Source organism: Cuculus canorus, chromosome 4, assembly GCF_017976375.1.
Source record: "Cuculus canorus isolate bCucCan1 chromosome 4, bCucCan1.pri, whole genome shotgun sequence".
Classification (NCBI taxonomy): Eukaryota; Metazoa; Chordata; class Aves; order Cuculiformes; family Cuculidae; genus Cuculus; species Cuculus canorus.
In genome coordinates, this window is record NC_071404.1 from 35,456,963 (window position 1) to 35,471,996 (window position 15,034).

The window sequence follows — 15,034 nt, forward strand, 5'->3', positions numbered from 1 at the left end:
CTGCAGGTCCACAACAATTTATCCTGGTCTCTCTTTTCCTCCCTCCACACCCCAGGTTAGGTTTTGAGCTGCCTCACTGTGGGCTCAATTGTCTGAGCAAAGGCTGGGAGACCTTCACCATGCTGACCCACACCAGCTCAAACCACTGTGGCGGTGCAAATACAGAAGGAAGTTCAGTCCATGTAGTTAAACGTCTGAAAATAGACTTGTGTGTTCCTCAACTAAGACGAAGCAGGGATAAAAAAGGCAAGCTAGGGACAACACTGGTAGAGATCAACTCAAGGTCCTAGCAGATGTTTTCTCAGCCCCCTTGTTCCTGCAGCTGTTCAGCACCATGCCTCGCCTTAACCATCTTATGTTTTTAAGGGACAAAACCCACAAGTTTGCAAAATGCATAGTCTGACTTCAAAGGAAATTATCACCAAATCCATTCCAAAAGCCAGCTTTTGGAGGCTCAGTCCCAGCTAGCACCAACAGGAGCCAAAGGCATTTCTGGAGCCATCAGGAGAGACAAGACATCTCCAAGGAAAGTGGAGATTGTAGAAGGAGCTAGAGCAGAGTGCAAGATGCTGGGCAGCAGGTAGGCTGGGCAGGGTTGTTACCAACACTTCATCACGCTGGTGTGATCCTGGCACAAAGCCACTGTGGAGAGGAGAGCACACATGCTGGCACAAGCTTTCAAGCAGAGAGATAGCATCGACAGAAGGTCAGTCACAGATAAAGGTAAAAGCCACACTTGCTAAGTTCACAGAAAAAGAAACTCAAAAGGCAGGAAGTGAAAAGCCCTGAGGAATTCACTGGAACTGCTCAGCTTGAAAAGGAGGGTTACAGTATCCCAACGTTGTACTGTAGTCTAGATAAACCTGAGCTGGCTTAAATCTAGGGACTTAAGTCACTTGCTGTAGCAGGCTGCCTAAGCAGCAAAGTGAGTTAGCCACTGCAGAAAGCCGTAATTATTGCTGCAGTTGAAGAATGTAAATCCTACCCTAGCCGGCTAGCTCAAACCTAGCTCAGATACATTTATATCCACCTGCATCACACAGAGGAAAAAATCAAGAAGCCTAACAATGAAACAAAGCTTGGTCATCTTGCAAAAGCACTGAGATCTATGGTTTCAGCAACAGAACAGAAAACTCCACAAGGTATCACTTACCCTTCCACCCTCAGTTTTCCAGGATGAGATCAGGTCACTTTCCCAGTTGTACTTCTGAGCTTAGAGAAGACAATCGGACAGTACTGACAAAAGCGCTTCAATAGAAGACACAGAGTTGCCTTGAGATGCAAATCTCATCTTTTCTTACCATATTTAGAAAAGAGCAAGCCTGTGAGAAGTCATATGCAGTACTAAAGCCTACAGGTAACATCACACAAGAATCATTATTTTGCAGTTTAGTGAAAGAAACATCACATAAACCACCACAGGCTTCAGTTCCCTTCTGCAACACTATGCAACCACTGCTGGTGTTTTCACGGAACATACCAAGAGTGTAAGGCCACAGACCGTTACAGAATGCCATGCCTATTCTTAGGTCTGCTGACCCGATGGGACCTGCACTCTTTTTCTTAGTGAAAAAACAGAGCAGATAAGGTAACGATAGCCATTTATGAAGTATTACGTGTTTATGGCTCCAGAGTCAAGTCAAACACATATCTAACTATCTGTGATTGCAAACTCAACATAGCTCTATTCAAGCTTTCAAAAGACTTAGGCTACAACTCATGAGGCAGGCTAAGGGGTGCCACAATAAGTAATTAGTACAGCCCAGGTGTAAGCAAATCCAGGCAGGTTTGGGGCAGGAATTCTTTGCCTGGTTGCCTGCTTACAGATTACCTCTCATTCACAGGTAACCTCCTCTGCGAGTGTAATTATATAAGGGTTTGCACCACAAGAGCACCTACAGACTTCAGCCTCCGGTCAGCGCGGCAGTGCCCAGCACAACATCAATCTGACAGAGCCACCAGTTCTCTTCCCCAAAGCACTTGTGCCGTCGAACACAAGATGAGGAGCAATGTTTGGACCAAGCTTTCCAGCACGCAGCCATCAAAGTCCCAGCCATCCCAGCCCAACCCCGTTCGGGCTGCTTGAAAAGTTATCACCACAGGTGGCCTCAAAGTGAAAAGGAGATGGAGAAAAGGTGCAGAGCCAGCACTGAGGTTCAGGGTTGTCACCATAGATCAGAAACAGGGAACTATCATAAGGTAAAGTCTGATGAAATCTGCAGCACGGCTGGTAAGGGAGCACAAGCTTCAGCTGCACAGGGATCGGCACAATCACGCATTAAGCCACTAAGCAAAAGTGTTCACTACCACGAAAAAAAGAAAAAAATGAAACAGCAGGTCCCAGTTGTTCAACATTTTTGTAGCTAGTGGGAAAAAACTTCTGTCAAAATTATTTCACTTTTACCCCCATCACTCATCACAAAAATCAACTCTGAAGTACGTAGCTCAATTTTCTTCCATCTCACAAGGTGATTGGTATCTAGTGGCTCCCGACAGACAGGATATGTTTTGTCCTCTGTCTCAAAATAAACACTGAAGAGATTGGCAAGACTGCACTGGGATTAATTTAAGTAACCACTGAAACCTGAAACCTAACAATTACCCAAGCAGAAAAATTAAAGAGACTCATGCACTGGCATAGAGATAAACTTGTTTTCCCTATTTAATATCAAATATGTCACTGAATGAGACTAGCTATTGACAGAGGAAAGCAGAACTATGATAGATGTAGTGATTCTGACACTAAAACATTTTACAGCCATACTGTACTTGAAAGGTAGCCAAGAAGCAAGTCCCTACAGACCTTCCAACAGCTATGTGGCATTAGCTTCATCAAGGAGCTCTATCTGTACACCTCTAATAAAGACTAACAATCAGAAAATCCCTTGGAAACAAGAGCAAAGAACTTGAATTAATAAGAAATCTATAAACTAAATTCTAGAAACTACTGCCATAAATAAAAAATGACAAGATCATAGCCACTAATTCTTGTCCAAGGACAGTAATCAGAAAGATAGTAGGTCAAGTTGCCTACTTTTTGTGACTTCATCTTTATTGACAAAGTATTCATTAAAATTTCCTCTTCATTCCTCTATTGGAGAAGTATTAATTATGACTTCCTCTTCATACTTTTCCTGAAGGCACCTACAGACCCTCGATGAACTCTTCTGTTTATTTTTCAGAGTATTGTACACGCCAAAAATAAAAACATGAAGAACACTAGTCCTGATTTTGCAAGCTTACCTATCAAAGAGCTCTCTGCTTAGATGCAGATGACCCGCCCTGTGATTAATCACATAGATTAACTCCTCAGATGAATTTCTTAACAACAGTCAGGCAAATACAAGAACATACAACACACCTCTATTTAAAAATGTGAGCTCTCCCACCGAAATCTGACTTAATTTGTTATGAGCACATGTGGGCATCTGCATCTTGTTGAATCAAGACCACTCAAAGTAATGGAAAACCTCTTAAAACAGCACTTAACATTACATACACCCTCACACACATATCTAGATGAAGGAACACAAAATTTCTCTGAGAAACACTGCAAAACTTCACAGCCCTATGATTCCCTCCCCATCTCGCAGGCGCCTCCCAATTGTCTGAAAGATGGAGATGATACCACATAGCTAGACCTACTAAGAAAACGCATTAAGTACCATTGAAGTCTCCACTTCTGATAAAAAGAGCAGACCTGACACCTATCAGACTTGCTTCCCTACCACACGAAACACTACATCCAAGATTACCTGTTAACACTAAAAACCGGACTAGCCTCCCTTCTCAGTTTCCCATTCCTTCCAGATGTTCATATTCATTAAGAAGGTTTCTCTATAAGGGTAACGTCTGGTCTGAAGATGCCTGTATAAAATATATATTTGTTTCTAGAGCATCTAAGATTGCAGAGACTGAAAGCTGTTATTTTCCTGCTCCCTATTTTCACTGTTTACCTCTTCATGACTATTCTTCTCTGCAGCTTCTCATAAAACTAATGTTTTGCTCTTCAACTGCATAGGATTTTTCAGTCAGTAACACCAAGAAAGTACGTCTTTTTAACCAAAAGGACAATTGGGACAAATTATCAATGACAGCAGGAAAGTTACGTATCCTCAAAGCTTTTTTCAGCCCCACTTAAGAAACAATGGGTGAATGTGCCCCTTTAAATTCTCTTTCCTCTAATTAAACACCTCCTTTTATTTACTTTTAATAACCTCTCATGCTATTAGTGTCTAGTATGTTAGATACTGTCTTTGCCTTAAAACAGACATTAAAATTCCGGTTTTCAGCTGGTTAAACAGCCTTGTGAATATGTGGCTAATGAAAACATCCCTTCAGCCCAGGTGAGTTGCTGGCTTTTCACACCCAGACCAGGGCCATACACAATGCAACAACAGCCATCTGAAAATCTTCATTCAGGCCCATCTGACCGCCCACAATCTGTTCCTCCTCTGACTTAAAACGGCCATGTAAACCCCAGGTACGTCACATTCCACTAGGACCTTCTTCCTCTAATCTTCTTCCCACTGCTGTGGATATTTTACCCTCTTCTTCGGGCTCTCAAGATTACTGATCCCAGTCTTCACAGGAGCCATTGGAAAAGCCTCACCAGGAGGATCCCGCTAGCAGGCAAGTGGAAGGGAAATCTTCCGAACAGGTGCTGATCTACTTCTGGTTTCAGAAGCTTTAGCACCCTTGTATTAAGCAAGGTATAAGGGTTTGCATGAGCAGAGACAGCAGAGACAAAGGAGGCCCCTTCAGGGAAACCAAAAAAAACCACTTGGCTTGCTCTTAATGCCAGCTATTGTTATTTCATCTATCAATGAAAAGGGAACTTGTCCGGGCAGTAACTGCAATACACGAAAGCAAATATTTAACACTGGTCTGCCAGAGCGGTAGGCAAGGACATAGCCCGCTCCCACATGGGCTGAGGAGCAGCTGGAAGGCTTCAAGGGCACTCTGAGCACATTGGGAATCCTTCTATTATACTGATACAACCTCCTAAAAGAAAAGGAAAAAAAAACCCAAAAAACAAAACAATCCAACCCAACCCAAAACCACCAAATTCAAACGTATAGAAGTTCACTGCAGCATCACATGGAGCTTACAGGACTTCAGTTACCTCTCTGTAGAATGTGAACACAATAAATTAACAGGCAGTGATAAATCCCATTTATGTTGAGTTGATCTCTTTGGGAAGGAACACTGGTAATGAACTGTATGCATTGCTGCTGGAGACACCACAACTGCAGGGCTCTGTAAGCACATGGATGCAATGATACAGGTAAAACCAGGTAGGTAGACATTATATATTTATTAGGCTATTAGGTCTTCCTCACAATGCCCTCGACAAAGGCTGATGCCCCCAGAAACCTATCTTATTTCTTCCGTATTCTTTGCATGCAGAAATATAGTCGTGGACATTACTGCCAAAGTGGAAAATACAAGTACAGTCCGAAAGACTGAATACTAATTTGCTTTTCTTCTTAGGGCAGAAGTTTCACTATTCTTGGCATAGGCTATTTTCTTTTTTAAAAAAAGAACAAAGAAGTTCCTTTTTTTTCAAAAAAAAGAAATGCTCATTTTATAGCCCCACAATATTGCCTAAGACACTGCTGCCAAATCTCAGCTTCTTCTAATGCTAATATTACATTGCAAGTTCTATAGTTCCAAAGCTAAACACGGTCCTTGCTATTATCACTCCTCCTTGACAGCCTCTGAACACCTAGTGTGAACATCCATTACAGCACATAGAACTTCAAGGCAGCAGATAAGCAGAAGTTACTGGAGCTGCAATTACCAGCAAGGATGGACACAGAAATGCGCTACCCTGCTACCAGTGTAGGGATGAAGCCACTGTTCAGCCACAGTCCAGCTCCAGGTCTTCCCCTGACCGAAACGCGCCTTCCCACCCCTTCTGCTGGCACCAGAAAAGTGAAGCAGCCTCCCTCAAGCCCAGTCTCACAGGCCACTGTGTTTTAGGTCATGCTGTTGGGAAAGCAATTGGGACTTGCCATCGTCCAAGAGCCTCTCTCCCCTGCTTTGGTGGAACTTCCCCTACCAGGACCAGCACTGGCTCCCTCAGCACCTCCACTCTCCTCTGAAGCCAAGCATGAGCTACTCCATGTACCCTATGAAGCACTAAGAGCTAGCAAAAACTACTTAAAAAATAAACGTTTATGAAGCTACCCAAACCACACTCTTGAATTAGAAAGATTTTTCACTGTCTCAGGGTATAGATCTCATAAAGAACCACGTTTGGCATCACTTCATAGAGTCTAAGTGAATTGGTTTGCGTTTCTTAAAGAGCAATCTTTGATACACCTGCATATCCCTTCATTAAACATCTGAGAGTGGAATTCAAGGTTAAGGTAAAAGGCTGCTGTGTTTCACTCAGACTTCTGCTGTTTTGGTGTCCCATCCCGAGACACCCCCCTCAAGGAAGAACAACAAAGTCTCATATCGCACGGGTTAGAAGTACATACAGTTCCAGAAAACACATTACAGAAGTCACTATACTGTGCATATTTTGCATATTTAAATGCACAGTGTAGTAGCTTTCTTTCATAAGAAAATAAAAAAAAATAAGCTCAATAAGTGCCAATGGCAATATTACACCATTGCTTTTTTGCTATAGAAAAAAAAAAAAGGAACAACTGCAAGAAGCACTATTCAGATTCCCTGGGTAGTTATCAACCCTTGAATGCGTGTTTTATCGCTATTGTGGCTCAGTACAGGACCCTGATTAAAAAAGGCCCTTGGAGACCTGCTCAAGTGTCAACAGGAATGCGCTTTGTTTCATCAAAATATATGTGTTGGTACATTCTTAACATTCAGCTATTTCTTGTCACAGGTCTCAGGTGAAATTCCAGGTCATAAACTGAGGGATCAAGTACACAGGACAGAAGAAAGCACGTTTACATATTAGGTGAAGGAATTTTATTCCAAGAACATAATATCCCTAAGAACCTTTCCAGATCTTGCCCACCCAGGGAACAGTTTTGATATGGGAAACTGGAGACTGCAATAACATTCCCAGCAGTCAACATCATCAGAAAATAATCAAAACATTTATGCTTCTTATATTTAAAACAAAGAAACAAAGTTTGGAGAGAGCTTGAATTTTCAGAATCCCATTAAATTTCTGCTACTGCAGAAAACTATTATTAAGAAGTTCCTCTCATCCTCACACTTCACAGCTACATCTTCTGCAGGGGAAACCACCATCTGGTTGCAGCTTATATTTTCTCCAAACCTTTCAGCCTTTCCTTGACTACCAAGAAAAGAGAAGCCTGGCCATTCCATCTTTGCCAAAGCCAAGGGAAGGTGTGATGTTTCTCAGAAGGCAGCTTTGGATGCCAAGAGCCTTGGAGAACATCCGATCCATCTGGGTTGCATCTTTTCTGCTATTTCTCTCTAAATGGATCTCCAGCTCAGACGAAAACATGGGAAAGCTTTGGCATGCCATACCTGGGGGACAAGCTGTAATTCTCTCTTGGCCAGCAGAAAGGAGGAAAGGTCCACCATCCAGATGAATGGCTCGAGGCAATAACATCAAAAGAGCTAGGAGTGAAGTTATCCTTTACAAAGAAGCAGAATCAAAAACCTGCTACTCAAGCCCAGGGATAGCAGTGTTTTCATGTACAGTTGACCCTTCCTATAGCACCCCTGTACTAAACACACATTTTTCTAGGAAAAGAAAAATACAGCAAACAAAACAAAGCTGAATTTTAAACTGTGGCAACATGAGTAGAAGGTCTGAACTTAGTCCACTAAAATCATTACAATTTGATAAATTAAATATTAAGCAACATGCCTCTAACCAGCAAATTACAAAGACAGGATAATGTTGGAAACACAACTGAGGCTTTGTGCCGCAAAAACACAAAGCAAATCATGCAAGACAAGGATGCCGGTGGCTGGCAGCCCCATGGCCATCCCTTGCCATGGCCCCCAGGCACCACATCCACCTCAGTTTTTGTAAAACCAAAAACGACTATGTACAAAACAAGAACAGGACAGAGGGAAAGGTGACTTAATGAGTGGTTTGCCAGCAGGTGCAAATATTTAAATGCCAGCAGGTGATGCTGGCAGCCCAGGAGCCCACTTTAAGCACCGGAATAACATCTGACAAAGGCTTCATTCAGTGTGCACCCACCATGCCACTCCCCCATAAAGACAAGAGCCCTTTGACAAGGGAAAGGGGGAGTATTTAATTAAAGATCAGACCCTTACACACAGACAAAGAGATGGAGAGAGTGAGGGCCATGGTGCCATTTCTGCTTTAGCAGAGCCCGACGGCCAAGGGCCACCATGTTTCCCTTATAGCATTGCTTCTTTATACAGAGTGTACAATTAACTTGCCAGGCTGGATGACTTATTTGCTACCAGGAAAGACTCTTTACTACACAATGATGCTCTTTGTGACAGGGAAGGAGGTAGGGAGACAGCACTAGCTGGCCATTAACCTAATAAACTCTTCGCTTGTGTTGCATAATGAATTCCATGCATCAGTGTATTTTACTTTGGTTCTTCAAGAGAAGCTGCTTTGAGTGAAAAAAAGAAAAAGAAATGAAATGTAATACATCGTATCTTTTCTTCCTGTGAAAATATATTTTCACAATACATTTTAGACAACCTGCAGTAGTCTTGCAGACCATCCACAGCTTTCTTTAAAGAGCAAAAAAGCATTTCTGACAAGAGAAAAAACACAAACCACATACTGAGAAATCAGGCACTTTATATGCAGTCCATACTCATTTAGCTCTTGCCTCTCTCTCCCCAGTCTCTAAAACCTGTTTTTACAAAGCACATTCAAGGCCCAACCCAACACTTCTGAGCAGCACAGCTCTTCACTCAAAGTTGGGAGTACATTCATAAGTGGCCCAGCCAGGCCATGAGCTTAAGTTTACCTTTTTTTTTTTTTTTTTTAAGGTTGCAATAACCACCTCACAGATATAAAAAGTGCTACTGGATCTCTAAACAGCTCTGAGTCGGGGTGGGAGAGAAAGGGGAAAAAAATCATAGCTAAAACCCTCTGCAGTTCCCATGGTAAACCAAAAGGCACACAAAAGGTGTAGATGAGTGTGCGGTAAACTCCTCCTCAAAGGTTTTATTATTATGAAACCTAATGCTCCCTCACTGAAAAGAGATTTTCATTATATAAAGGAGATAATTGGGAGGAAAAAAGACAATTCACAATTTATGACTGGCTATAGATGAATAACATTTAATGTCCAACAGTCTACACTGCACCATAATCATCCACTAATGACTGGAACACTTGCTTTGAAAAATTACTGAACCTAAACTGGTGGGGTGTTAATTTAATTTTTGGTGGCAAGAGAGAACACCACAGGGAGAGAAAATAAAGGGAGCACTTAGCTCCAGCTCCCAGAGCGGCAAAAAAGTTTCCCCCCCAACGCCTGGCCGAGCAGGAACAATGCACAACAGCCTGGCTCCATCAGCTTTGCTGAATTATAACTCCTGCTAGTTAGTTTAATTATTGCACATACATTTCTTGAAAACTCCATTTGAAACATCAGCTTCTAATTGGAGAAATTGCTCTGGGCATGACCGAAGGGTTACTGTGAAGTTGGTCACTTCTTTTCAAGCAATCATCACAAAAGGGCACGGCCCTTCCACGAAGCATATGAAAACCTCTCAAAGATGCCCATTGTCCGAGACACAGAAAACAAGTGCAAGAGATATAGAAGGAAGTCTCAGCTGGGAACACAAAAGGCGATGAAGACATGAAAATGAGGTAGAGCATCCTGGTACACCAGCAGCACCTTGCATAGAAGAGCTGAAAGCAGAAAAAACAAAAGAGCTTCCAGGATGACAAATATTAGTGGGTGCAAATGGAAGGTGTGTCAAAGACAGAAATCTTATTAAAATAATAATACTTATTAAAGACTTAAAGTTGCAAAAGCCTTGAAAAGTTACAAGAAAGCATCAAATGACTCTTACCAAAGACAACGAATTTCATCATGGGTCTTACAGTTCACCTAAGGACTCCCTGACGCTCTAAATCAGTAAATTCAGCATGTGCTGGTGTGGGGGTTTTGTTTATTTGAAGTCTATTTATGTTTCTCAAAGCTTCCCCTTCAGCCAACTTAAACGCCTAAGATACACCCATCAATTTCGTAACACCCAAGTAACTGATCACTGCAAACATAGACACTGAGGGAGCTTTTTATGGTGTAACCATTTGGTTTAAGAAAATTGCCAGAGAAGTAAGTTTTAAAGTAACACATGAAACGCTTTCATTCTCAGTACCCTGAAACCCTAAACTGAAATGCTAAAGCAGCTCTCTGACGTGCTTCACATTCCTGCCCTATTTCATGGTCAGATCTAATTTTATAATTCAAGAGTTGCACCTTTGGATATCAGAATCTTTTTTGGATTTTAATCCGTTTCCTTTCTGGCTCAGATACACCTGCACCAAGCATACAAGACTGTCCAGCCCCTGTTAAATACAGATTACACTTTCATGGATTTTTCAAGTGTTATTTCTTATCAAGCCAGGGTGATTTAAACATCACCCTGTTCAGGAACGAGTTTCCTCCTGGTTTACATTTTACAATCCCAGTAGGAGAAAACATGCTATGCATATTAGAGTATCACCAGACACTTTTTCCTCCAGTTATCTCTGTGGCCGTCACAACCCATTACTCAACAGATCAGCCAAGGCTCTGGACTGCAAGAACCAAAAACCATCAGCAACACCAGCAGAGGTTTGAAAGTCAGGCTGCAGAAGTAATTTCTGGGTCACATTAGCCCTTAATGATGCAGATGAAGGGAAGCATTGTACGAAGATTTCCAGCACCTGTGCACTGAGGTCTCTTCAGTCAAGAAGAGGAGGAATTTCTGTCTCTTGCCCCCTGCCAGGCAGCAGCTGGAGGTCAGGATGCTCTCACACTGCAGCTTGTGCTTCAGCTTCAGGGGCAGGCAGGGCAGAAAGCCACCAACACCTTTCTACAAGCAGCCAGACAGAAAAGAGAATAGGCATGAATTTGCCCTGACTGCCACAGCATTGCCCTGGTACCCCCAAGGTCCTGGGGTGCAGAGAAAGATCTCCGTGCTATGCCTGGCCACAGCAATCCCCTATTGCCAGCACAGTGCAGGGGCTACTATCTGGGCCAGAGCGGCAGCAAACAGCAGCTTCACCTTAATCAAAAATACCATACCACCTTTTCCCCTTGACCCCACCAGTTATTTATTAACAGTAGTAAGATATTACTGTTCCACACTTCCCCACAGGCAGGTTTTTCTCTCAGCCTGATACTGCCTCTTTTTTTAAAGCTGAAAAGCATGAGGACTTTTTCTTTTTGTCTACAGGTGTACCGTTCACTGTTTTAACACAACAAAGTGGATGATAAGAGTGTGAGAGAGCTCCTAAATAAGTCACAGCCATTTACACATTAGGCACCTAATTATGTTGAAAACACAATTACACATATTTAATCAGATGCTCATGCCCATGGGCCAGACTCTTTACTTTTGACTCTTCTTTAATCACCTGACTTTACAGTAAGTGCAAGTGGAATCTACTTAGATACAAGACCTGAATTATCAGTCTGGGTGTGGAAAAAAGGCAGTGGAAAAAAAAAATTTTAAAAACCCACAAAATCAATGTTCCTGTCTCATTTACCCCAGCTAAGGACACCGCACAACACGTAAGACTCCAGCAGGACCCTGTTCTTCTTTCATAGCCTTTACCCAAACACTGAGAGGCATTTTCTATTTTTAAAGTCAAATGAAAACTTTCGGCTCCAGTCTTTTGTAAATTCACAACAAAGATAACCCCTCAAGGAATGTATATTATTTACACATCAGTCAGCTTACTTATTAACATGAACTTTTAGCAAAAGTTGTGTTTCCGTATTTTAAAACGGGCCACAAAGACCTATTTACATTCCATGCCTGGTTTGAGTAACATCAAGTCAGAGCGCACCCTTCAATACCACTCCTGCACAGCGGGCTGGGGAATGTTACCTAGTGGGTAGAATCCATAGACCCCCCAAAATCAAACGCTGACCCTTACACTCCATCACACGACGGCACCCATGTGGGAACTCTTCCTCCCTGATCCAACTGGAGGCAAAAAGCCCACGTAAGCTATACTGAGCAGCTAGCATTCCTCACTGCCTGCATCTCTTTGCTCGCCATCGCACTTTGTTCCAAAAGTAAAGGCACAAGGAATTAAGAGGCTGGGGTTAAAAAGACAGCACATGCACGTCTTCTCGCCTTGTTTGCTGGCCACGACCAGCAACTCCATCAGAACTCCCAACACAGTCCAAGTTCACTACCTGCCTATCAACTTCTTACCCTCCTCTAAACACTGGTGGAATGCAGAAAACTTCCATCACCAGAACAGGGTTTACCATCTCTTCTTCAGAGGTTCAGAGAATTTCACTATAATGAGGAAAAAAAAGGTCCATCAATTCATTTTAAAATGGGCAGCTTGTCCTGATCTTCCCTCTTAGCATGACAAAACAGCAGTATTCAAGCAAGTCTGACGGGGAAATAGCGAGTGACAGAGAAGCGTCTGAAAACTGTGCAAGAGACAACACAGCTGATGAACAGAAGTGATCAGACTCTGCATTGCCTAGTCCAGAAGGACAGCTAAATGCATTCAAACTGAGACTAAAAAGGGAAACAGGGAGAGACAGAATATTCACACTCTATTCTTTGCAGGAACTTTGCTCATTTTCAAAGGAGGCACAGGAGCATCCTGTTACAAGGACCTGAAACTCCTAGTGTGGACAAAGTACCTCTAACTCTGTGACCTGTTCTAGGTGCCCACTGCGTAACACAAGGATGACAGAAATTGTCTATAAACAAAAGACAGTTTACCTCACCACCACCACCACCACCACAGCAGCTGTGTGGAGCAACAAGACCTTGACAGCAAAAAAAGTAAATCCTCACAATTTGTCTTCTCTCCATAAGAGAAGCTGCATGTTTCAAGCTGCGAAGGTTGTAAGTTACCGTAAACCCTAAGGAAAACTTCAGTTCTGTCGTTCTTCTCAGCTCCCCAACATGTAGAATTCAAGCATGTTAAAAGACGGGTAGACGAGGTGCCCAGGGACATGGTTTAGTAGCAGGTAGGAATGGTTAGACTCAATGATCCAAGAAGTCTTTTCCAACCTGGTGATTCTATGACACACCACCCAGCCACAGCCTTATTTCTTATGAGGCTTTGGGTTTTTTCTCAGTCAAAATAAGTGCTACAAACATTTTTACTTTCCATCTTGGCAACTTTTTGTTTCCTGAAGATCAGTGAGGAAGAGATGTGCTCCTTCCTAGGCCACACTGCACACAGGTGAGATTCTCTTGGGGAATATCACACCATGACTTGAGTCTTCAGCCCACCACAACATGACAGACTTGTCATTTACTGCTCCAAAAGCCACCTGCCTCGCACAGCAGAAAGACACCCATTCGGCATCTACTTCTTGCCGCAGAAGACACCTTCACAGCAATACTGTGACCCAAGTTCAAGCTACCAAGGAGATCAGGATAAGCGAAATAATTGGTTTATCAGGTTTATAAATAATTGGTTTATCGGGATAAGTGAAGTCATTGGTTTAGCAGGACTGGAAATGTTAAAATTATTAATTTTTGTATTTCTAATGCTATAAATTGTTATTTTTAATGAGGTGATTACAACCCTAGTTAGAAGCTTGTACACGTTAGCAGTTATCCCTGTGCGGTGCGGAGGTCTCGGAGCTCGGGAGGGCGTGAGAAGCACAAGGACCGCCGGCCCTGCACCTTGCAAGGGATTCCATCCAAAACGTACAAACGATGCGTTTACCCTCGTCCGTCCCCCCCAGCCCGAGCCCCTCGTAGCGCACCCCCCAGCCCCGCCGCTCCTGCCCGGGCCCCGCCCGCTTTCGGGGCCGTCCGCGCTGCGGCGAGGGGCGCTCCCTGTTCTGCCCCTCTCCCCCCGCTCTAGGGGCAAGCTCCCCGGGGGGAGTTTCGGGGGCAGACCTCCACGGGCGGAGCTCCACCTGGAAGCAACTCCAAGGGTTGCTCCGCGCGGGGGCAGGTCCAGGGAAGCGCCCCAGCTGGGGAGCTCCGCGCGGGGCAGCTCCACGGGGGGAGCTCCGCAGGAAGAGTTCCAGGGGCAGCTCCAGCGGGAGAGCTCCACGGGGTGGGGGGTGGGGGGCAGAGCCCTACGGGGAGCTCCCGGGGGGGGGTCCGCTCTCCAGGCGGGCAGCTCCGCAGGGAGCTCCAGGGGCAGCGCTCCAGGGGGCGCTCCACGCGGGGGCAGCTCCAGGGGGAGAGCTCCAGGGGGAGAGCCCGGCACCTACCCAGGCACTTGATCTGGAAGCCGCTGGGGGGCTTGAGGGATCGCCGCGCCCAGCCCTGCCGCAGCACCTCCAGGTGCTCCTCCTTGCCCTGCACCAGCAGCACCTGCTCGTCGATCCAGCCCAGGAAGAAGGTCTCGGCCACCGCCGCCGTCACCCGCCGGTCCCAGAAGTGCTGCATGTTCTCCCGCTTGAAGTCGGCAAAGATCTCGTAGCCGATGCGGTGGCGCCCCAGCTCCGCCGCCGCCGCTCCGCCGCCGCCCCCCGGCCGCCCCCCGCCCAGGACGATGGCCAGGGAGTGCGGGGCGATCTGCAGGCACCGCTCCGCCCTGCGCGGCATGGCCGCTCACCGCCCCGCGGCCGCCGGCATCGCTGCCCGCCGCGCCGCGCCGACCCGCCCCGCACCGCTCCCTGCCCGCCGCCCCGATCCGCTCCGCCCCCGCTGCGAGCCCGTCCCGCACGGGCAGCGCCGGGAGCCGCCTCCGCCCGTCCCTAGCGCCGCGGCACCGGCTCCACAGAACAAACGAGCCCGCCGCGCAGCCGGCACGCTCCGTAGAATGGTTTGCCTTGGAAGGGACCTTAACGCTCATCCGGTTCCAGCCCCCTGCGGTGGGCAGGGACACCTCCCACCAGATCACGTTGCCCCATCCAACCTGGCCTTGAACACCTCCAGGGATGGGGCAGCCACAGCTTCTCTGGGCATCCTGTGCCAGTGC

At 45.2% G+C, this 15,034-nt stretch overlaps 1 protein-coding gene across 1 annotated transcript in view; it reads right to left on the minus strand.

Annotated features, from left to right (window-relative positions):
* LOC128852002 (storkhead-box protein 1-like) overlaps window positions 1-14,761 on the minus strand; it is a 67,000-nt gene extending 52,239 nt beyond the window's left edge. Inside the window, exon 1 of the mRNA XM_054064956.1 lies at window positions 14,322-14,761. Coding sequence (XP_053920931.1) covers window positions 14,322-14,658 — 337 coding nt within the window. The 5' untranslated portion in view covers window positions 14,659-14,761. The remainder of the gene's footprint in view (window positions 1-14,321) is intronic.
* Window positions 14,762-15,034: the final 273 nt, after the last annotated feature.